The 23,216-nt window shown below is 49.1% G+C and overlaps 2 protein-coding genes across 6 annotated transcripts in view; both read right to left on the bottom strand.

The window, feature by feature from the left end:
* Window positions 1–170: 170 nt before the first annotated feature.
* oxt (oxytocin) overlaps window positions 171–23,216 on the bottom strand; it is a 138,940-nt gene continuing 115,894 nt past the window's right edge. Inside the window, exons 1-3 of one of the 2 annotated variants that reach the window (XM_064307978.1) lie at window positions 3,507–3,701; window positions 1,936–2,140; window positions 171–895 (exon numbers count right to left, since the gene is read on the bottom strand). In XM_064307978.1, coding sequence (XP_064164048.1) covers window positions 750–895; window positions 1,936–2,140; window positions 3,507–3,629 — 474 coding nt within the window. In that variant the 5' untranslated portion in view covers window positions 3,630–3,701 and the 3' untranslated portion in view covers window positions 171–749. Of the gene's footprint in view, window positions 896–1,935; window positions 2,141–3,506; window positions 3,702–23,216 lie in introns of those variants that run through there. The other variant, XM_064307979.1, reaches the window with a different exon arrangement.
* LOC135239491 (FAST kinase domain-containing protein 5, mitochondrial) lies at window positions 17,986–22,704 on the bottom strand. Of its 4 annotated transcripts, none has more exons than XM_064308168.1 (2): window positions 22,544–22,704; window positions 17,986–21,128 (listed from the first exon to the last, which is right to left on the bottom strand). In XM_064308168.1, exon 2 carries the CDS (start codon window positions 21,114–21,116, stop codon window positions 18,699–18,701), a length of 2,418 nt encoding a protein of 805 aa, XP_064164238.1. In that variant the 5' UTR covers window positions 21,117–21,128; window positions 22,544–22,704; the 3' UTR covers window positions 17,986–18,698. The 4 variants fall into 4 exon arrangements, with proteins under 4 accessions (XP_064164238.1, XP_064164240.1, XP_064164239.1 ...); XM_064308170.1 differs by having other exon boundaries at window positions 22,531–22,684; XM_064308169.1 differs by having other exon boundaries at window positions 22,468–22,679.

Here is a 23,216-nt window from a genome sequence, read left to right as displayed (position 1 = left end):
CTGTAATGGACGGTTTTGTAAATCGAGGACACTTATGCACCCTGTGAGGACGCCCATGTGCATTTCACTTCCTGTGTCAAAGGTAAGGAAGGGGGATCAGGCCTGCAGTGACAGATGGGTGGTGGTGGGAGGGGGGGGGGAGAGGTACAGCCGAGTGACAGACACCAGTATAACAGTGCAAGAAAAAGATTTATTTGCTACATATTTACACTCTTTCCACACCTTCGTGACGCAGTGTCCAGTGCATATTTTAAAATCAGCAGTAAAATGTACAGTGTCCTGCTGGGGAATTTCAGCATACAGTAAACATTGATTAGAACCGTTTTACTTTTTTTCCAACAAGAGCTCCTCACTGTCAAAAGGTCTGATAGCTGTGTTTGAGTGTCTTGAGTATTCACATAAGTACCCTGTGTGTACGTGTGTGCACGAGAGAGAAAGGGAGAGACAGAGTGAAGTGTGACTAATGCTAATTTTGAGACTCAAGCAGGACTCTGAGTTTACAGTGGGGGGTTGTGTCTGGGTTTGTGGCTAAGGAAAAAGCACTGGCAGAGAGCCCCCCCTCTCCCATTAAATCAATTACAACAATATCAGATTCCAAAATACATGTATATACACGTTTATCCAGTGTTGGCTATTTGTGAATTCAAGCCTGTGCAACAGAGCATTTTTGAGCAGGTTTAGCATTGCCTATACCAGCGATTGGCGCACGCGTGTTCCAGGGTGCGCCACTGGTGGGGGACGGCGGGGCGTTAGTATGGACTCCGCCCCCTGCTGGTCATGTGAAGCATTCGCAGCAGCAGTTCTCCGGGTGAGCCGCCCATCAAGGTGGCGTTCTGCTCTGCCAGGGGCCGGCGCTTGCTGTCCTCCACGCACTCGGGGTCCAGCACGCAGCTGTCTGTTAGAAGCACAGGCAGACAACGCACGCAGGCCTGAGGATCACTTCCATATCGCATCCCGTTTTTAAATAACAAATGGCAAAGCACAATTTGCAGCCTGGCAGAACTTGACATTATTTTATTCCAACTATTTACGATTGCACGACAAACAGTTTACATGAACAGTTTGCTGTACTTTCCCAAATATGTCCAATTTACAATGTTCTGCGCACTTACTGTTTTTTAATAATCCCCCCCCCCCCGAGAGTAACAGTGATTTTCTCCACTATTCTAAGTCGCTCTAGATAAGACAGCCTAGTGATTGTAATGTAATCTATCCCATGAGTTAATTTAGCTTATCTTTAGGTATGCCACGCCCTGCCACGTGCACGACATTCAATGTACCACACCGTTTGCACTGCACGCAGAGCGAGACGTTCTAAGGCACGGGACAGAGTAGCGTACGTATTGAAGAGGGAAGGCCGGTTTGCAACTCAGTCGGACCTGAGTCGCAGCCCACGCCCAGCGTACACAGTCCTGTAGGTTATAAGCGAGGCTATCCTCACAGTACTATAGGTTATGAGCCTGATTAGTGAGGCTAGCCTCAGTACTGTAAGTTATAAGTGGGGCTAGCTTCACAGTGCTGTAGATTATGAGACTGATTAGGGAGGCTAGCCTCACTGTGCTGCAGGTTATGAGACTGATTAGGAAGGCTAGCCTCACAGTGCTGTAGGTTATGAGCCTGATTAGTGAGGCTAGCCTCAGTACTGTAAGTTATAAGTGGGGCTAGCTTCACAGTGCTGTAGATTATGAGACTGATTAGGGAGGCTAGCCTCACTGTGCTGCAGGTTATGAGACTGATTAGGAAGGCTAGCCTCACAGTGCTGTAGGTTATGAGCCTGATTAGTGAGGCTAGCCTCAGTACTGTAAGTTATAAGTGGGGCTATCTTCACAGTGCTGTAGGTTATGAGACTGATTAGGGAGGCCAGCCTCACAGTACTGTAGGTTCAGAGTACAAAAGGGGCCAGCCTCATAATGCTATAGATTTTGGGGTTCTGACCTGAGTCGCAGCACACGCCTGGCGCGGCGCAGCGTCCCTCCTCAGACCCGCAGGGTTTCCCTCCAGCCTCGCAGGGGGTGGGCAGGTAGTTCTCCTCCATGCAGCGCGCCGTCTCTGGGGAGCCCACCCAGCAGCCCAGCCCCTCGCCGCAGCAGATATTGGGGCCAACGCAACGACCCCTGTCGCCAGGACCGCACGACATGCACTATATATATATGACAGGGAAGAAGAAGAAAAAAAGTCGTTCGTTTGCAACCGTATCTGGTTCAGAGCGCAATGGTCTGTAGCCTAAGGAGCTAACATCGAAGCCTACTTACTCAGTCTGACTGCGATGTGAACTTATTTTACCCTTTTCTTTATGAAACAGGCGTAGTCAGTGTCGTCAAGCGAAAAGTTGGCTTTACAAATCGCTTAGACATAATGAAAGCTGATCTAGCACTGTTTGTCAGAACTGAAGTCGAATTCCCATGTGCAATTCAAAGCAGTTCAGATTTAACACGGTGAAAAACGTTTCTAATATATAACTTGAAACTGTACAAATAATATTTGAATGTGTCGGATTTTAATATAACTGATGCATAAAAGCGCAGCTATGTATTAAAATTATGAACAGATAGACCAACCTGTTTCCGTGTAATTTCATTAGAACAGGCACAATTTTCCAGTATGATTCAAATGTAAAATTTGCGAAAAGTAAAAATCCGATTTTGAAAATCAACTCTCATTGGAATTGTGTAGCCTACGCTGTTTTTGTAGATCTGTGGCGCTGACGCGCAGACAAAGGCAAGAATCATACAAGTCACACATACTCGTACCAACCTGTAGCCTGGCATTCTGTTCTAATTACGTACATATCTATCAGTTTATACAGTATCATCTACTGGTGTAAAGAATTGACGCCACATACAGTTGCCGGGAGAAAAAAAAAGTTTTTAGATATTTAAAATTTATATTAGCCATGCGCAACATTACAAATTACAATTAAATCCGGTTTTACTAAACAAGCTAAACGTGCTCATAAAAGGTACCCTATTCCTGTAAAAAATCAATTTCACAAACTTGCGGATTTAGGCGCCTTTTCCAGAGCAGAAGACTCATTCGCAGCAGGCTCAAGGGGCTTATTCCGATTTAGTATCACCCGTTTTTTTTTTTTTAGATCAGAAGTAAAGCTGGAAAACTAAATGTAATGTTCCCCTTGAATATGCACAGATTCAGTTTTCTTTTTTGGTAACCTATTCTCTTAAAAGATAATGGTTTCATTGTGTGCCATTTTTGCGCATATATAGCTTGCACTTTGGGCAAGGCACATCACAGGAAGCCTGTCCATAGGTAACCAAACACAATCTGCTAGATTCCAGAACTGGAGCCTCGATAGTTTCGTGATAGCTCTGTTATTCGTGATACCATTTTACAATACGCGTAAAATGGTTACATTACGCACAGATTGAGCAGCACGGACTCGCCACTCAGAACTGAAACTTTAGAAATGTTTTATTTCTGCAGGCAACAACGTGAATTTATTTTCGCAAATAAAACACTCAAAAAAAATAATGTCGGTTTGTCGTTATTACCTGTCGGGTGATGGGGTCCGGGAAGGAGCGCTTCCCCCCTCGAGGGCAATTCTGGATGTAGCAGGCAGAAGACAGCGCGAGGAGCGCGAGGATGCAGAGAAGCGGAAGCGTGGAGTCGGTCATTGTACTGAACTAGGTATGAGCGCTTAAATTCTAACTACCGGTCTTGGCTTACAGATGTCCGTCTCTTCACCAGGACCATGTTGTATTTATACAGAGCAGGTATTATTTATGCCAACGACGTTTCTTCCCTTCAACGTCATCGCGTTTTTTAAGCATGCCCCCCCCCCCATACTTGTCCCTATCTTAATAATATAGGTGATTCATCATTCAGGCACGAATTAATACACACCTTGTGTCATGAAATAAATGAATACATTCGTCTCGTAATTGACAATAACAACGGGTATTTTGTGTTTAGATAGTGAAGCCGAACTTTTGATATATGAATGGCAAAGTCTCTGAGTTAGCACGAGCACGTTAAAACATTGCGCTGCACACCATTAAAACAGATGTACGGCCTACCGACAGGAGAAAAACTTCCGTGCGATACTCAAAAAGGGTGACATCCTGAACTCGGTGCGGAGACCTGTTGTAGTCTAGCAGGTGGTTTCTATTGCACTCTGCGCTACACCTTCAGGCGTATGGTGTGGTTTAGTTTCTTTTGTGGGTGTGTTTAAATATTTCTGCAGTCCTTGAGACAGGGTCTGTCTGCAGGAGCCTCTTCAGTGAGCTACAGGCACAGTGTCTGGCACTAACTGGGGCACTAACCGTGTGACTGGCACGGTCTCATCACCAGCTGCATCTCTGATTATTTTAGATATTAAACGTCTGGAAGTACTTCGAAAGGCACGAGTGAGATGCTCACAATCATCATTCCTCCGCTGACAGTACAACAGAATAGCCAATGCCTGTTTGACAGCTCATAATAGAGCTCAGCACTGAAGTCATGTGCTTCGGGGAGATCACAGCGCTCAGACAGAACAAATCTATAACTGATGTCAACTTTCAGATTAAAAATGGAAAATAAAAAGCACTCAAGCCTTTAAGGTGCAAGAGCACAAATACAGACGGGTGACAAATTAAAGGCAGAACCAACATAAAGTCTCTTAGTAAGGTGTTGGGCCACCACAAGCAGCCAGAACAGCTTCAATGCGCCTTGGCATGAATTATACAAGCCTCTGGAACTCAACTGTAGGGATGGAACACCATTCTTCCAAAAGATATTCCCTCATTGGGTGTTTTGATGGTGGTGGTGGAGAGTGCTGTCTAACACATCGGTCCAACATAGGTGTTCAAATGGGTTGAGATCTGGTGACTGCAAAGGCCATAGGATATGATTCACATTATTTTCTTACTCAAACGATTCAGTGGCTCGTCATTCCCTGTGGATGGGGGCACGGTCATCCTGGGAGAGACCATCAGGATAGAAATGTTTCATCATACGATAAAGGTGATCACTCAGAATCACTTTGTATTGATTTGCAGTGACCCTTCCCTTTAAGGGGACAAGTGGACCCAAACCATGCCAGGAAAATGTTGTTTTTCCTTACATATGCTAATGCACTAATGCACAAGCATCACGGCTACTGAAAGTGTGCTTTCGACCACAATTTCCCACCCCATTTGATGATTCCCACAGATTGAAACGCAGATGTCACTTTAGCCACTGTTCCGATTGAAATACTAGCCAGTTGAGCAGTCTTTGTGACTGAAGCTCCTGCTATCTGTGCCCCAACAATGAACCCTCTTTCAAACCCACTTCAAACTCACATCTATTCCTCTTGCCACCTCAATACAAAATCGAGGTAAACTGGGCCCGCTATGGATTTTTATATGCCACAGAACATAAGATGCAAATTGCTTAATTGTACCACATGGTACACTGTATGGAAACATCTGCATTCCTCACGTTGCTCCACTAATTTATTCAGGTTTTTCTCTTCATACGTCACCAGTCTGTACGTGATAGGAGTGTTCTTAAATGAACATTCTAATGCTGATGTAACAACCACAACCAGCAATAGAAAGCAATGGCGTTCTAGAACACTGACTTAGAATTCTGAATAAACATTTCAACAAACCTACTCTTCAAGGGGTTAGCCTATATCAGTCTGTCCCCTGCCCAATCTTCCCTCATTTCCTGTTCCGTCTGTCTGCATATTGATGAAGGGATGGAGGGAGAGGTACTGAGAAAGAGGGGAACAGGGAGAAAGAGTAAAGGGGATAGGATAAAGAGAGACAGACAGGGAGAGAGAGTGATGGGGAGAGAGGCAAGAGTGACAGGGAGAAAGAGGGACAGGGAGAAAGAGTAAAGGGGATGGGATAAAGAGATAGACAGGGAGAGAGAGTGATGGGAGAGAGGCAAGAGTAACAGGGAGAAAGAGAGGGACAGGGACAGGGAGAAAGAGTAAAGGGGATGGGATAAAGAGAGAGAGACAGGGAGAGAGAGTGATGGGAGAGAGGCAAGAGTAACAGGGAGAAAGAGGGACAGGGACAGGGAGAAAGAGTAAAGGGGATGGGATAAAGAGAGAGGGGGATGGGGATAAAGAGAAAAAGCAAAGAGTGGTAGACCAGATGGGTATAAAGAAAAGAAAGCGGAACAGAACAGAAAAGGGAGAGTGTGTAGGGATGAACACAGCGCTGATAATCTAACCGCAGTAAGGCTCGGTTGCTTGTTGCGGCGTTTTGTCCCTCGCGGTCCACGGGCGCGCGCAGACGCCAGTGAGCGAGCAGAGCTCAGAGAGATAATGCAGAGATCAGCGCGGGAGGGAGAGGTCAGCCGCAGCGCCGGGTCCTGCATCAGAAACACCCCATCTTGTTTTCCAGCGACAACAAACAGGAACTGGGGCGCACACACTGAAGTGCCCGTCAGTTATTTACGGCTAATTCCACTGAATATTTATGAATCATTACTAAACTGCCCATAGACATGCACGGCGCATGGTGGCGCAGCCATTTTTTTTTTTTTTTCTCTTAAACAAATAAAGAAATGAAAAGGTGGCGGCCCGCAGAACAGCGGAGACGTGGAGAAAAGAAAAAAGCAATTATTTCAGCTGTGTGCGGCTGCATGCGTGATGCGCTGGAAAGGTCAGTGCAATTCAGCAGCAGCGCGCATCCGGCTCGCAGACCAGCAGCACAAGAGGGAATAAACCCTCTCCTTCCCCACGCCGTCTCTAACAGGCACCAAGGGAGAAGTGAAGTAAAAAAAATTCACTTTTAAAAAGCCAAATGATACATTTTTTATTCTTTAATAAGAAAATGAACCTTAGGGGTAAATATTTAGTGGAGAACAGAGTAAAGAGCCAGTGGGAATATTGTGGAACACCATCCCTGAATGAGGCTTCTGCCGTGCTGGCTCCACCTGTCCGTGCTGGGCGTGCGAGGTGAGGGCTCTCAGACTCAGACCCAAAGCTTGGGCTGGCTGGGCAAAGGGCCGCCACATTAAAGCACATGACTCTGCGGCGAGGGGCAGTCACATGACTCTGCGGCGAGGGGCAGTCACATGACTCTGCGGCGAGGGGCAGTCACATGACTCTGCGGCGAGGGGCAGTCACATGACTGTAGAACGAGGGACAGTCACATGACCGTGGAGCAAGGGGGATAGTCACATGACCGTGGAGCGAGGGACACTCACATGACCGTGGAGCAAGGGGGACAGTCACATGACCGTGGAGCGAGGGACAGTCACATGACCGTGGAGCGAGGGACAGTCACATGACCGTGGAGCGAGAGACAGTCACATGACCGTGGAGCGAGGGGGACAGTCACATGACCGTGGAGCGAGGGGGACAGTCACATGACCGTGGAGCGAGGGGGACAGTCACATGACTGTAGAACGAGGGACAGTCACATGACCGTGGAGCAAGGGGGATAGTCACATGACCGTGGAGCGAGGGACACTCACATGACCGTGGAGCAAGGGGGACAGTCACATGACCGTGAAGCGAGGGACAGTCACATGACCGTGGAGCAAGGGGGACAGTCACATGACCGCGGAGCGGGGGACAGTCACATGACTGTAGAACATGGGGGAGTCACATGACTGTGGAGCAAGGGGGACAGTCACATGACTGTAGAACGAGGGACAGTCACATGACCGTGGAGCAAGGGGGATAGTCACATGACCGTGGAGCGAGGGACACTCACATGACCGTGGAGCAAGGGGGACAGTCACATGACCGTGAAGCGAGGGACAGTCACATGACCGTGGAGCAAGGGGGACAGTCACATGACCGTGGAGCGAGGGGGACAGTCACATGACCGTGGAGCGAGGGGGACAGTCACATGACCGTGGAGCGAGGGGGACAGTCACATGACCGCGGAGCGGGGGGGAGTCACATGACCGTAGAACATGGGGGAGTCACATGACTGTGGAGCAAGGGGGACAGTCACATGACTGTAGAACGAGGGACAGTCACATGACCGTGGAGCAAGGGGGATAGTCACATGACCGTGGAGCGAGGGACACTCGCATGACTGTGGAGCAAGGGGGACAGTCACATGACCGTGGAGCAAGGGGGATAGTCACATGACCGTGGAGCGAGGGACACTCGCATGACTGTGGAGCAAGGGGGACAGTCACATGACCGTGGAGCAAGGGGGACAGTCACATGACCGTGAAGCGAGGGACAGTCACATGACCGTGGAGCGAGGGACAGTCACATGACCGTGGAGCGAGGGGGACAGTCACATGACCGCGGAGCAGGGGGCAGTCACATGACCGTGGAGCAAGGGGGACAGTCACATGACCGTGGAGTGAAGGGGACAGTCACATGACCGTAGAGCAAGGGGGGCTAGGCAGCGCTTTCTCCCATGGATGAGAGTAGCTGAAAAACACTGGCAGGCCGCAAAATTTTGGGGGAGGGGGGTAGGGGAAGGGAGGCAGGTCATGTTATTGCCCTTTTTGTTTTTGTTTGTTGTTAAATGAGACCATTTCCATTTCCAAATCACCATTTAAATGAGCATTAATTCCACATTCCTTAATGAATGGCGCACGGTGTATAAAGCTTGCATCGGAATAGCAAACTGCAATTAACAGCCTTACTAAAGCAGTTATCCTGGGGGGGGGGGGTGGGGTGGAGTACATCGTTCCTACAAAGGAGGGGACACAAAGACAAGAGAGGTCACTCTTAGAAGCACAGGGGCTCAGAGATGCTGTGTGTGTATGACAAAGAGAAAGCACAATGCATGTTGTGTGTCTACAGAAAGCATGGGGACACTGTGATCCAACATGGCAAAATGAATCATAGCATCCTGTCTATAGACCATATTTTTCTCCACAAGCTCACTGTTTCTGAAGCTCATTATTATTATTATTATTCTTGGAGGAACAAGACTCATTGAAGAGCATATACAAGGTATAAATTTCCTTGTGGAGAAAATGTAATATATAATTAGATTCACTCGTTTCTGATATGCATTTACATACTGAGTGTCTATTTGCAGTGAAGTTGCTGCAAAAATCCTTTATTTTAAAACATTAAAAGCAGGAGAAACAGCACCTTTCATTTCAAGACACTTGCAAGTTAATTTAAACAATCGCTACTGTGGCCAAAATGGCAACAGTTACGGCAGTATTCTCTCATAACGCCAGCACATGTTCCTCCATGCGCACCAGTCAATATGCGCTTGGCCCACGTCTGATTCTGCTCGTTAAGGAACGTCCTGGTTCTGTCCGTTTCCATGACAACCTCCCAAAAACTGTGAGGACTGGGCAGGAAGGGCAAGGACGGCGGGGCGGAGTTGTAACACATCACCCAGGTGGGTGTAATGAAGGGGGGGGGGGGTGTTTAAGGTGAGTTTCTTCCCTTTGATGGAAAGAGATTTGACATCTGGAAAGCGCTATATGAATACATGAATGCAATCCATTATCATTACTATATGTCCTCGCAGAATTTCAAGGTCAGACCAGAGCAGTGCGGTCTGAGAGAGACGCCCGCTCACACACCGATTTCACCGTGATTGTTAAAGCACTGCTCGAAAGACTAAACCGGATAATCCCCCCGCGAGTTACCTGGAGACGCGTGACGAAAACCCGAGGCGGAGGCAAAGCTGTGGGCCACGCCCGCACCCTGCGTGCTCAACAGTCCACTTAGCGAGGAGCGGCGTCCTTCCTGCCCCCGCTTCCCCCTGAGAAAGGGCAAGGGCAAGCAGCGTTTCTGTAAATGTACTCCAATGAGCGCGTGCGTAGCCTCACCGCTTGCATTGGTGTGCAGTGACGTAGCGTCCGTACAGAAACGGCAACTCTGGGTCCATAAGCCTGGGGTTTATGGCTAACGTAACCGGGTCATTTTGCCATCGGAACTGGCGAAAACTCACAGCGGGCATGCCTGGTGTGCCATACTCCCAGGTGCAGCCGGCTATATATGGGGGCGGCAGTGTAGCACAGTGGGTAAGGAACCGAGCCGGTAACCGAAAGGTCATAGGTTCAATTCCAATTCCTGGGTAGGACACTGCTGTTGTACCCTTGAGCAAAGTACTTAACCTGCATTGATATATCCAGCTGTATAAATGGACGCAATGTAAATGCTATGTAAATATTGTAGGCTATAAGTCGCACTGGATACGAGTGTCTGCTAAATGCCTGTAATGTAATGTAACGGCTAGCCTCTACTCCAGGCAGTGACTGGACAGACACAAGGTGAGCACAAACAGACCAGCAGGTGTGTTCACCTTCACAGGTTAAGCCAGTGGTTGGCCAACCCTGTTCCTGGGGAGATCTAACGTCCTGTCCGTCTTCAATTCTAATTTGGCTCACCTGTCTCTACCAATTAGCAGCTGAACAAGAGATCAGGCTGTTGAAAGAGGTGTGCTTTGATAGGGTTGGAGTAGGAACAGGGTTGGGAACCACTGGGCTAAGGCAAAAAAACCAACAATCCCTCAAGTCCAAGTGAAATCAGTGACTGAGCGCCAATTCAAAACAAGAGAACTCCATGTTACAGAATTAGCTCTTAGCAAATGATCTCAGAGTGATTTCCAAAAGTGGAGAAAATGGTTCTCTCAGGAATACAAAAGTGCAATATCACCAAGAAGGCACAGAGGCCCATTTATAATTGATAAGTACACTGAACAAACCAACAACTAGGATTTTAAAACTCAGGTAAATACCACTGTAAAGCTACACAATCTTTAGACAGCTATAAATACAATATTCTAACAAAAGGAAATTTGCAGAAAGTTTGATCTCATGCAACTGAACATGCCTCAACCTGCTTTCTTCAAAATGGACTCTCAGACTTCCACACACACCTGATTTTAACCTCCTTACCTCCAACGATGAATGAAATCACAATTAATCCTTTAGCATGGAAAACATAATGTGCTACCTGAATAATTTAGAATGGGGATCTCAACTCAAAGCTTGGAGAACTGCAGTGTTTGCTACATCTTGGTGCACTTAACTGAAGTCAGTGAGCTAAGGAGTCCACACACCTTGTTTCCAAACCCTAAATTGGCAGCTGAGTGAAAGGAAACCAAAGAAACCCGCAGACACTGCGGCCCTCCAGGACTGGAGTTAAATCTGCAGACACAGCACCCCCTCCAGGGCCGGAGTTAAACCTGCAGACACTGGGGCCCTCCAGGTCTGGAGTTAACTTGACAACCAAGTATAAACCTATCCTTTCTGTAGTGCAAGTACTCATCAGCTATTTAAAACATTTGTTTAAATGATGTCTTCTTTCATGAGCCATTTGTTTATTTGACACTTTGATGTGACACAGCCTGAATGATCACATTCTCTTTACAATGAAAAACACAGGGCAAAGTTACATAATTAATTAAATAAATAATTTAGGAAACATTGGGTAGCAGTGCTTTGGAATAGAGCTTGTTTAATGTGTGTTAGGTATGATAATATAGCCAATATTGCTTGTTGTAACTTGACCTAATTTTGATATCGATACTTTTAATGGCAGGAATAGATTTAGGCTAGCAAATTCGACTTACAGACAAGGCTTTGTACTTGAATAACTTGCCATTTTTGTAAACATGTATTTGTTGAGATTAAATTTACAGTAACACTTTGAAGTCAAGAATGGGGAAATATATTAAATTGCTTTTATGAAGAGTAACCAGTAGCTTAGTTCGCTCCATTTTTAAAGTAGCTTCACGGTGTCTTAGCTGCTTTAGACTAGGTTTCTAATGTGGTTTACAGCTATGAGTAAAGTTAGCTTAGATGTTTAATAATCGATCATTTAAACGTGAGCGAACTAGTTAGCTAACTTACGCTCGTGCCGTTTAAATAACATATACACGGATATAATTGTTTTATCATCTTATTTATATAGCTAAGCCAACTAGTAAGTCAATATTGGGTAATTAAAAACTTACCAGTACAGAAGTAAGTGCTACGGATCCTGGAATCCACAGTTTGTTGGCCTCAATTCGTTGCACCAATCCATGAAGAACACTTCTTTCAGTTAGCTTGTTGTGGCGTTGTAAGGTTTAAACGGTGGTTTACGGTGGACTAGCCTACACCGTTGTAGTTGTCTCTACAACACCAATACCGGTATTTTGTAATTAAGTGACGTTTTTTTCTGCATACACACAGTAAATGCATCATTATCAACCCAGTATTAAACACACAGTTGAAAGCTGGAAGCGTTTAGGGAAATGATGGGCGTTGATGTAATCTTCACGATATTGCTCGCTGTGTGTGTGTGTGACACTTCAATAATTAGCTAAAACTGCCTCTGGTGAGACCTCCGCTGATACCCATGACCTTACCATGTGACCAAGGACATGACTGTGGATGTGAGGTGAGCTCAAGTTAAAACCTCCCTGTTCTGAAGTGCTCCCCACAGTGAAACAACAGGGTCCCTGTCTCTATATAATATTAATACAGTATATATATTGGTTACCAGTGGTAACCAATCCCACTCCTGGAGATCTACTTGTCCTGTAGGGTTTCACTCCAATCCTAGCCTCACAAGCCAGTCTCTTTTTTCACTTTGTTCAACAGATTCCAACCCTAACAAAGCACAACTCATTCAACAGCTAGAGATCTTGTGCTGCTGATTAGGCTAGTAGAGTCAGGTGTGCCAAATTAGGGTTGAAATGAAAACCAACAGGATGGCAGATCTCCAGGGCAAGGGTTGGTTACCAATGCTGTGATATCCAGTGTAGTACAAGGAACAACCATCTTCTGACTTTACTGTGTACGCACTTCCTAAGATCTTGAACTTACTGGGTGTGAGCATCGTTCCATAACCACTATTCAACAGGTCCCACCCGAAAAGCTTGCTGTCCCCATTGCAGCAGGTATAAAGGTCCTCCTAAGGGAGGTTTTAAGGGAGGTATGCAGCTGGAGGTCAGAGAAGAGGAGACTGCCCCCTGCTGGATGAGCAGTACCTTTCACTGTAAAATTGGCACTGGTGAATATCTGTGGTATTGAGCACTAAAAAGAGGACAAGCACAAGTGTGAATGTATCTTAACAGGTAGTCCAACCCCTGTGCCTCTCCACACAGGGTTTAATAGGTACTCTATCAGTGTAAAAGACCTATAAAAGTGTCTCCGACTTTATTTTTTATTTTTTATTTTTGGGGAGCGTTTCAGAGCGCATCGGCGGTGTCCGTGGCCCGAGGTGCTCAGAGAGCGGCGCACGCAGGTATAAGGGTTTACAATGTCGCTCCTTCCTCCTTCCTCTTCCTCCTCCCTCGGGCCTTTGTGTCCGACTGGCCTCCAGCGCACCGTCAGCGCCCTGGGATCCTTGTGCTCTTTATCCGCACACAATCAAGCGGCAGCCTTCCGCCGACAATCAATGCACAGCCCCCCCACCCCTAACCCACCTCCCCCCTCGCCCTCACCCTCCTCCTCCTCCTCCCCCCCTTCTGCATGGACAACTTTCAATTCCGTTTGGCGCGGCGAAGGCTTCCTCAAGGCTATCTGATCTCTCGGCGTGTGACAGGGCTGGAGACTTCTGAGGCAAGCACACATTGTACCTCTTCGATGTGGGGGGGAGGGGGTCTTAGGCTGGGGGCAAAAGGGGAGGTTGGGGGGGTACATTTTGTTGTACCCACCCAAAAAAAACAAAAACAAATGAAAAACATGCATTGAAATGGCAGTGCCTGCCTCTTGTGGCAACGAAAGGCTTCCTTGCTTCCGAAGCAGGGGGTGGGTAAATTCAGTTCTGTTTCCGAAGGCCTGGTGTGTACTTAGGGCTTTATTTACATCTATCACACTGGCTGAATTAGCTAGTTAGCTGTGCACACCTGTACCGGCTCATTCCTAGGTTAAACTGCAGTAAAACATTTAAAATGGAGACACAAAAAGAAGAATTTTTGGGCTGTTGTTAATGAGCTTATTGAGTATTTTAGCTCATGCCACATCCTGTACATGAGTGGGTTAATATATAAATAAGTGAGAGCAGAAGCTAGCATGACGACCAGAAATGGATACAACTCCTAATTTGGTCTCTTGATAAACAGTTTCTAACCTGTACGTGTCATTTTGTATCCATAGCGAGGTAGCTCCACCTCTGGCTCCGTGCCTAGCTCTACCCCCACCCTCCTCCACATCCACTGTTATTTATCGTTATAATTATGACAATGCATAATAACAATAAAATATTTAAGAACAAAGAGGGCAATTTTGGTCATGTTCCCGTCCAACGTTAGGCAGATATGCAGGCGCTTTATGTGCCCTGAGTCTCCTCTCCGGGTGTCGTGTGCCACTGTGGCTGTCCTGATGCTCGGTCCTGTCCTCCGTTCGGAACGCAGACTCTGACACGCTGGAGCAACATTATCTGGATTATCCGCCCCAATTTCATCCTGCAGGGGTGCTGAGGATGAAGGTTCACATGCTGCCAGTACTCTTAAAATGCACGTTTATTTTTCTGTTACTGTTACTGTCACAGCATCAAGGGGCTGACGGTATTATCTATATTTCATAGTTCGTCAGACAAATCAAAATATACGTTATTGGGCGGTGAATAATACGATTCATTGGTAAATAGACTGAGTTCAATGAAGCATTTAGATAAAGACAGAAAAAACTGGGCAGAAAGTTGAATCAAAGTCTCCTGTTTAAACCTTGAGAAAACTAGAACTGCTAGAACTCAAAGAGAACTAGAACAGTTACTCCTAATATGTGTTCCAGCAGTTCTAGTTCCAGCTGTTGCAGTTCTGTAGTGTGTGTGTGGGGGCTTCCTTAGTATACAATACCAATACCAAACAATTAGCATGTATTTGCAATTTTATGCTAAGTAAAACAATACTATTATTAGTAAAATATTAGTCATTATTTATTTAATTAGTTAATTACTATTATTATAATATCAGTAAAATATGTAAAGATATACAACGAGGAAATAATGCTGTACTATAATGCTGTACTATATTTTGGCATGCTGTGTTAAACAGACACAGGTATATTTACAACACGAGGACACAATGAAATGAAGTAGAGTCAGCAGAGCAAAAGACGAGTGAAATTCGGAGCAACGTGCCCTGCACAGACCGCATGCGTCCAATTTTATTCCCCTCTCTGGAGAGCCGTGCGCTGTTTAGGCCGCATCAGTGAGGTGACCCTGAGCTCACGTGTGTGTCTGAGGGGAAGCTTTGTTCTCTCTCTCTCTCTCTCTCCTCCGCTTTTTCTTTCCACCACTCGCTCTATCGCTCGCTCTCTCGCTCGTTCTCTCGCGCTCACGCTCTCGCTCTTTCGCTCGCTCGGGCCGCCAATTCCGTCTCTCTTTGCCCCCGACCTTGGCATCCGGTTGTATGACTGTGACCTGCCACTCTCTCAGATTGGCTGCGTTGTCGTAATCATCATCACCATCGCCGTCAGAATCGCTCTTATAGCGCACGGCTCTGACGTGCGGTTGGGCTGCGTTCATCGGCGGCACTTGTTGCCCGGGTTTCGGGTTTTTCACGCCGCGATGCCAGGCGGGGTGGTATTGAGAGCACAGAGGGTAGCTCCGACGCCCCCCTCCCCCTCCCCCTCCCCCCGGTCACCGTCGGAGGTCCCTGCTGTGCCCCTCTGCACAGGTGGGCCTTTTCGGCCACCGGGGGGGGTGTGTGTAAGGCGTGCGTAGCTCAGGCTGATCTCCGCTCCTCATTTCCCATCATCAGGTCTCATTTTCAGGCACAGGCTGTGTCTGTATAAGAAGTGTGTTAAGAGCACAGGTCCCTTTCCCTGCCTAAAAGGCTTTCTTTTTTTGTGTGTGTGTGGTTTTTTTAAATTACATTATAACTGATGGCCCGTAGTATTGTACGTACAACAAGCACTGTGGCGTGGAAAGGTTTGCTCGTGGTTAGGATCTAGGAGGATTGCTTGCCCAATGCCTCATCTACAGTGCTTTACTTATCGTCATTTTTCTTTTTTTTGTGTACCTGTTTAGTGTGTATGAAATATGACTCACGTTCTGATTATCTAACGCAGTGCTTCTCCACCCTGGCACTGCTGGTACAACGTGTGTGCCGTTTATTTGTTAGGTTTGGCTGACTTTTGACGTAAACACCGATCTGGGTTTCACACACTTTTGCTTTTGGTGCTCTGTATAAGAAGCAAATTATTTGAGGAGGGTTGATGTTCCGATGCGTGATAGAAAGCTTTCAGGTTTCTTAGGGTATCTGTTTTTTTTTACTTTTTTTTCTTTCGTCCCTGGTACATCAGGGATTTCAAAAAAAAAAAAAAAAACGTCAGTCCTGACGTCACAGAAGAAACAACCGAGAGGAGCTCGCAGAAGACCGTGGAAGGTCCGTGTCAAGAACCAATAGAAAAATGCCTGTTCGTTATGGCTGATGGTGATTGGTGGATACTACTCCCTGCCACCTGGGAGTCAGGAAGTACAGCCAGAAAGTATCCAACAGTATACTCTCTGATGTACCCATTGGCGAGACGGGTGGAATGAGAGATTGTGGGTCACGTCTTACAGAGGTCCAGTGAAGGGTGCCAATGACCTGTATCGTGCGTTGGGCTGGGGAGGGGAGGGAAAAACGAAACAGCACGATGGATTTAGTTGTGATAACAGCTGTCTTTGGAATTCAAAAATGGAAACACAATCACTTGAACCAATTAAACTGCACTAATGCACGCATGTACGCACGCGCGCGCACGCACACACACACACACACACACTGTGGAGTGCTGAGGACTCTACGGGGACAAGTACAGCACAGCTTCAAGGACAGTGACTCGCTCCCGCTCCCCCTCCTCCCCTTTCTCCACCCCCTCCTTCCTCTGCCCCCTCCTTCCTTACCTCCGTCCCCTCCTCCCTCACTTCCCCCCCTCCCTCTCTTCCTCCTCCTTTTCCCTCTCTTCTTCCTCTGCCACGTAGAGGGAAAGACACTCTGCCCAGATGAGACTGGACCGCGAGGGGCGCAGAATGCCGAGGAACGGACTGATCCGAAATGAAACCGACCCCCCAGCCCTGGTTGGCGGTTGGCGGACACCCCAGCGAAGTGCAGAATTTGCTCAGCTTTATGCATTTAGCATTAATTTCCATTTAGCTAGCTGGTCCTCTTTTCCAAGCGTGACTAGCAAACCAATGTAATATTAGTGCATTCAACAGATATATAAACAACAGCAGTGACTAAACAAAATGATCATAACCAGTAGTAACAGTACAATCTGTGGTGGAATAAACTGACACTGATAGCACAGACCCATCCAAACATATTCAACTATCCTGCTCGGATATCCAATACTGGAACAACACAAGACATTGACAGGACATTTTCACCAAATCTGTTATAGCACTACTGTACTGTTCGCTAACATTTCATTCTCCTTGTGCCTTCTTTAGAGGATAATTAGCATAATTAGACATTAATGACTGGACTCAATGTGAGCTTTTGTGATGTAAAACCATGGGTGAATTGCTCCTATATGGATTTAGTGAACATATGCTATTAGTATGATTATGTTTTCCTTTGTTGTTGTTCTGAAAAAAAAATATTCTGATGCTACTTTGCAATATAGCCTCCTGTTGCTAGAAAGCATAGAGAATGGGAATGTGGGAGCTGAAGATCTAGTTAATTTAACCCTCTGAAGGGCAAGATTTTTGGAGTGTTTTTTCAACATTCTAAGCCAGTGTTCTAGAATTCCATTGCTTACAATTGCCAGTAGTGATTGCTACATCAGCATTAGAATGTTTAGTTAAGGGCATTCTAATCACGTATGTGATATTACATGGCAAAAGGGTTAAAGAACCTGTGGTGATACTCCCACCCACTGCGCCACGCTCAGTCCTCAGAGCGCTATTCCTGGGCTCCCCTTCTCTGCCACGTCTGAGAAGAGACCCGAAAAGTCTGGTCACTCCACAGCCCTGTTTGCTCATCTCTGGTGTTTTAACTGCACAACCACAGGATCTAATAAAGGTTCACGTCAATTTGTCACTTCTGAAAAGGAGGAGCCTTTTCCATTGCATAGGTTAATTCAAGCTAAGCAATTGTATTGTATTACTACATCAAGGAAGTTTGGTCAGAACCTTGTCAGCATTGCCAGGTATCTGTAGGAGACAAAAGGAACACGCTAGGATTCAACATGGACATGTCCTCTTTAATCCAGTCCTTCAAACCATGGCACATGAGCATCTAATTTACACTCAATTCTACTCTGATTGGCTGAGGCACTTAGAACCACTCAAGTGTCACTTTTGATTGGCTGAATAAGACATGTCTAACTGCTGCTGCACATTAAGCTAAAGGTGGTCCTGTGCAGCTCAAAGAGAGGCCCTTACGACACAGAGGAAGAGAACCTCCTTTCTCACAGCACAGGGAGACCTATTCTCAATGCAGACAGAAAGGACTGTCCCACTGTGAATGTAGGCCAGTGTTACAGTCCAGGACACTGAAGATTCTGCACCGAAGGTAGGCCAGTTTCTCAGTCCAGGTGTCCGAGGATCTTGGAGCGAAGGTAGGCCAGTCTCTCAGTCCAGGTGTCCGAGGATCTTGGAGCGAAGGTAGGCCAGTCTCTCAGTCCAGGTGTCCGAGGATCTTGGAGCGAAGGTAGGCCAGTCTCTCAGTCCAGGTGTCCGAGGATCTTGGAGCGAAGGTAGGCCAGTTTCTCAGTCCAGGTGTCCGAGGATCTTGGAGCGAAGGTAGGCCAGTTTCTCAGTCCAGGTGTCCGAGGATCTTGGAGCGAAGGTAGGCCAGTCTCTCAGTCCAGGTGTCCGAGGATCTTGGAGCGAAGGTAGGCCGGTCTCTCAGTCCAGGTGTCCGAGGATCTTGGAGCGAAGGTAGGCCAGTCTCTCAGTCCAGGTGTCCGAGGATCTTGGAGCGAAGGTAGGCCAGTCTCTCTGCGCGGGAGCGCTTCAGCAGCGGAAACCACTCCCAGTAGTGCAGCTCCACCACGCTGTAGCCCAGCAGGGCCAGCTGCCTCCTCTTCATCGCGTGCAGCCCCAGCAGCTGGCGGGACCGGTAGCAGAAATGGTTCCTGTTGGACACCTGCACGGCGAGTCTCTGCACCCCCCGAGTGGGACAGGGCGAGGGGGCCCCGGGTCTCCTCAGGGCCTCCAGGAGCCCTTCTGTTAGCTCCGCCCCACTGGGGAACGCCCTGTCCCGCGATGCCGTTGGGGCTGGCGAGTGGGCGGGACGGGAATCGGGCTTCTCTGTGGGGTGACTCACCACGGGCCCTTTGATGTTGGTCAGCTGGGCCAGCAGGTCCTCTGTGATGGTCACGCCCACAAGGCCCCTTTCCCAGGCCCGCGCGGCAGGGGAAACGCTCTCCGGCCCGGGGCCATGGAGGTCGCCCTCAGAGCAGAGAGGGACGGGGCCCCCGGCGGGGTCCAGGCGGACCTCCAGGTCGATGGAGCGGGTGTGCGGCAGGATCATGTGCTTGCGCACGAACGCCGCCCCGCCCAGCAGCTCCCCGAGGAGCCGCTCCGCCTCCAGCACCTCCGGCTTCACGCACACGTCCTGCAGGGCGAAGCTCCACAGCTGCGCCGTCACCTCCTCCGCCAGGGCCCGGTCCACCCGCGGGCCCGCCCAGCCGGGCACCTCCAGCCCCACCGACGCGTCCACGGTGAACAGGTCCTTCTTCAGCTCCAGGTGGCGCGAGGCGGCCGCCAGAGCCGCGAAGTCCGGGCTGAGCGCCTGGGCCAGCAGGTCGGTGGGGAAGATCCCGGCGAAGGCCAGGCCCAGGAGCCCGGTGAGCAGGTGCTCGGGGAAGCGGCGGAACTCGCCCTCCCGCTGCCGCAGCGCCTCGGCCAGGCCGGGGTAGAGCCGCGGCGCCCGGCTGGGCGGGAAGCCCACCGTGCCGAAGGCCCACAGCAGCTTGGCGGCGTCCTTGCTCCGGCACGGCGGCACCAGCGCCGGCAGGCGGTCGGCCACGGCCTGCAGCACCCCGTCGTCCCGGTGGTGCAGCGCCGAGCAGGCCAGCGCCACGTGCATCAGGCCCGGCACGCCCATGCGCGGCGCCCGGCGCGGCATCTCCGTCGCCAGGGCCCGCAGGAGCCCGCGGTGGTCCAGGTAGCTGAAGCGCAGCAGCTTGAGCGCGTTCACCAGGCCGTAGTCGCTCATCTCCGGCAGCAGCACGCACGCCCGGTTGGCCAGCCGCACCACCGCGCCGGGCGACAGCGAGCTCTGGGACTTGAAGAGGCCCAGGCAGACCGCACCCAGCTCCTCGGCCGTCAGCCGGTCCAGGTGGCGGAGCAGCTGCAGCTCCAGGGTCGGGAGCAGGTCGGCGGGGGAGCGTCGGCCCTCTCCCATCACGTAGACCAGCTGCACCAGCTCCGCCGGGCCCATGTCGGACCAGCGCCAGCCCGCGGCGCTGCCGTAGAGCTGCTCCAGAAACTGGGGCACCGGCCGGCCCAGGCAGCGCCACAGGTCGGCCGCCAGCAGCAGCCGCCGCGGCTCCATCCCCTCCATCGCCCGCCGCCCGAACTCCGCCTCCAGCAGGCCCAGCACGCCGTGGGCCGGGGGCAGGCCCAGGGACGCCAGGGCGCGCAGGGCCTCCAGCAGCTGGGCGTCGGAGAGGAGCCGCAGGCTCTCCACCGCGTAGCGCAGCAGCATGGAGAAGCAGGAGTGGCCCCGCACCAGGGGCAGCTGCTCCGGGGGCAGGCGGGCCAGCTCGCCCAGGAAGCCCACCACGTCCTGGGGCCCTAGGGAGCCCCGGAGGACCGACACCTTGTTCAGCAGCAGGAACGCCTCGTCGGCGGAGATGGGCGTCGGCCGGTGGGCGGGGTCATGGCTCACGGCGGCGTACTCCGGCCGGCACTTCTGGAAGGCGCGGGGCTCGAAGCCGCCGGGGGGGTCTTCGGCGGGGGGGGTGGCGGCAGCGGCGGACGCAGGTTTCTTGCCGCCCTCGCCCCGGCTGAGGGCCAGGTCCAGCAGGGTGTTCTGGGAGCTGGACAGACTGCGGGACGAGCGCACGCTGTAAGGGTTGCCCTGCTGCCGGAAGGGCGGGGCCCGAGGGGGCGGGGCCGGCTCCTCATCCTCCGCCCCACACGAGGCGGCGGCGGCGGCGGCCCGCGGGACCGTCTCGTACGCCGCGGGGTTATACTGCACCAGGTACTCCCCCGGCCTGGGGGCTGGAACTCGCCCCTCCTCTTCCTCCTCGCCGTGACCACCGTCCCACCGCTGGCACCTGGACCTCCACACCTCTCTCCCGGGGGTGGAGGCTAGGAGCCGAAGAGCAGCCACCCGCCGGCATAGTGCCCGAGCAGACATCCACCCCGGTCGCTAGGAGACAGAAAAAAAACCCGCCGTCAGCATGGTTTTCTCAGATGTTCCCAGAGTAATCTTGTCAAAGCCAAGCAAATATACTGCATCAATAAAACTTCCTTCATAGCAGACACAAATATTGTCCATAAACGTTATCTGTCTTAACACATTCACATTACATTTATTCGGCAGACACGACGTACGATAAGTGCACAGCAAAGGTCATTGGAACAACTAGAAAACACAGGTCTGGCAAGGTAGAATACTCATTTTGTACAGTTATTCATAGCCATGAACACATTAAGTCCAGTTCACACAGTGAACATTAGACTGACCTAATCTATCATAAGTCAAACTAGGAGACACTACAAGCTACAACATCAAGACTAGGATACATGGCACAATAAGTTCTGGGTGATGGTACATGTAACATGAGTGGCACAGGGGTTACATGTGTAGCCTGAAAGGGGGGAATTTTAAGTGATAGAAACGATCTGCAGAGTGGTGATAGTTATTTAATCCAAGTATAGTCTGAAGAGATGCGTCTTCAGACCACGGCGGAAGATGGGCAATGAGGGAGTTGTCCGTAGATGGACAGGAAGAAGCTAGGTGGCAGGGACAAGCAAGAACCCTTTACCCAAATGGCAGGGGGTGAAAGGCGGTCTAACAGGCGTATAGAATTGAATAATGTCCCGTAAGTAGGCGGGTCCGTCCTGTTGGCTGCAGTGTAAGCGCGGGTCAGAACTTTGTACCTGATCCTGGCAGCGACCGGTAGCCAGTGGAGTGACCTCAGCAGAGCAGTGACGTGGGAGAACTTTGTAAGGTTGAAGACAACCTTCAATCTCATGATTCACGTATGACAAGGTTTTGATGTTCACGTTTAAGAAAGCGGTCTTTAGCCATTTGCTGCAACTGTGTTAATACCATAGACTGGGGGGAAAGTCACGAGTAAATGTCCTTCGGTGTATCAATAGTTCTGACAAACTACCATGTCTTCAGTTAATTAGCAAATAATTAACGCCAGTGGCCAGCACAAAAATCTCCGAATCTACCTGACAGAATACGGTAAAAAAAAAAAAAAAAATCAGACTGCCAGTTCAAGATCAAGTACCTGGGCTAAATTACTGTAGCTAGCAGCAGAGGAGACCTGGCTAGATTTCGTTTGTCGATTGCTACACTTGCTATTATCGCTTGCTATGTTCGCTAACGAATATAAGCCTGTTTATATATGAAGGTTGTGAAAACCCGAGATGAATGTGCTGCGCAAATACAGAGATCACATTGTAGCAAGCAAAAGTAAGGTTAGCTAATTCCTTGAATCCTCATAGACATCGCTGTACAATGCGTTAGCAGTTACCTGTCAGCTAACGTAACGTTACACAGCCAGCCGTCCTAGTTATCACATTTATTCAGTTTATACCTATGAAACCCACCGAAGCTACGAGAGTCTTCCACTCTGGTCAGAAGATCTCCATTTGCAGATATCCTACAAATTCAGTTCTAATCCGTACCATGCTGGTAGAGGTTACAAACTACACATTGAAAGTGGAAAGGTCATATCATCGTACGGCAAGCCTGAAGGGACAAATCGCGCCGCCAGAGAATGCCAGCTGTTGTGCCGTAGCTAACTGCTGTCACAACAGATACAAAGTCCATAGAAAGTACAAATATACGACAATAAATACATGCAGTAGACATGTTGATGTGTCTGTAATGAACGGTGTTATTTGCGTGAACCCCTGAGCCATTAAAGGCATTGATCAGGCAATGTAATAGCTTCATAGTAAAAAAAAAAAAGGACCGCGGATGCATTCCCTGTGTTAGCAGCGACACCTGTCGTTCTTTTCGAGAAACGAAACTGTGCTTTCACACTGAATCGTATTAATAGTACTTCGTCACTTCACCTCGCAAGACAGGTGGTATTTACTTGTTATTATTGTTTGTCCATTTTCATTTAAAGCAATCATCTATTAACAAATAAAAAGAGCAATGGGAAAAATTGTGTCGTTGGGGTATTTAAATCTCATGGGAATAAATGTTTTTGGTGCTCAATTAGTCAATACAGATGGATATATCTTTACGTGGCATCAACGTTATATAAATGCA

This window comes from Anguilla rostrata, chromosome 14, assembly GCF_018555375.3.
Source record: "Anguilla rostrata isolate EN2019 chromosome 14, ASM1855537v3, whole genome shotgun sequence".
Taxonomy (NCBI): Eukaryota; Metazoa; Chordata; class Actinopteri; order Anguilliformes; family Anguillidae; genus Anguilla; species Anguilla rostrata.
Note: the sequence above shows the minus strand (reverse complement) of the source record. Positions and strands in the feature narration are given on the sequence as shown.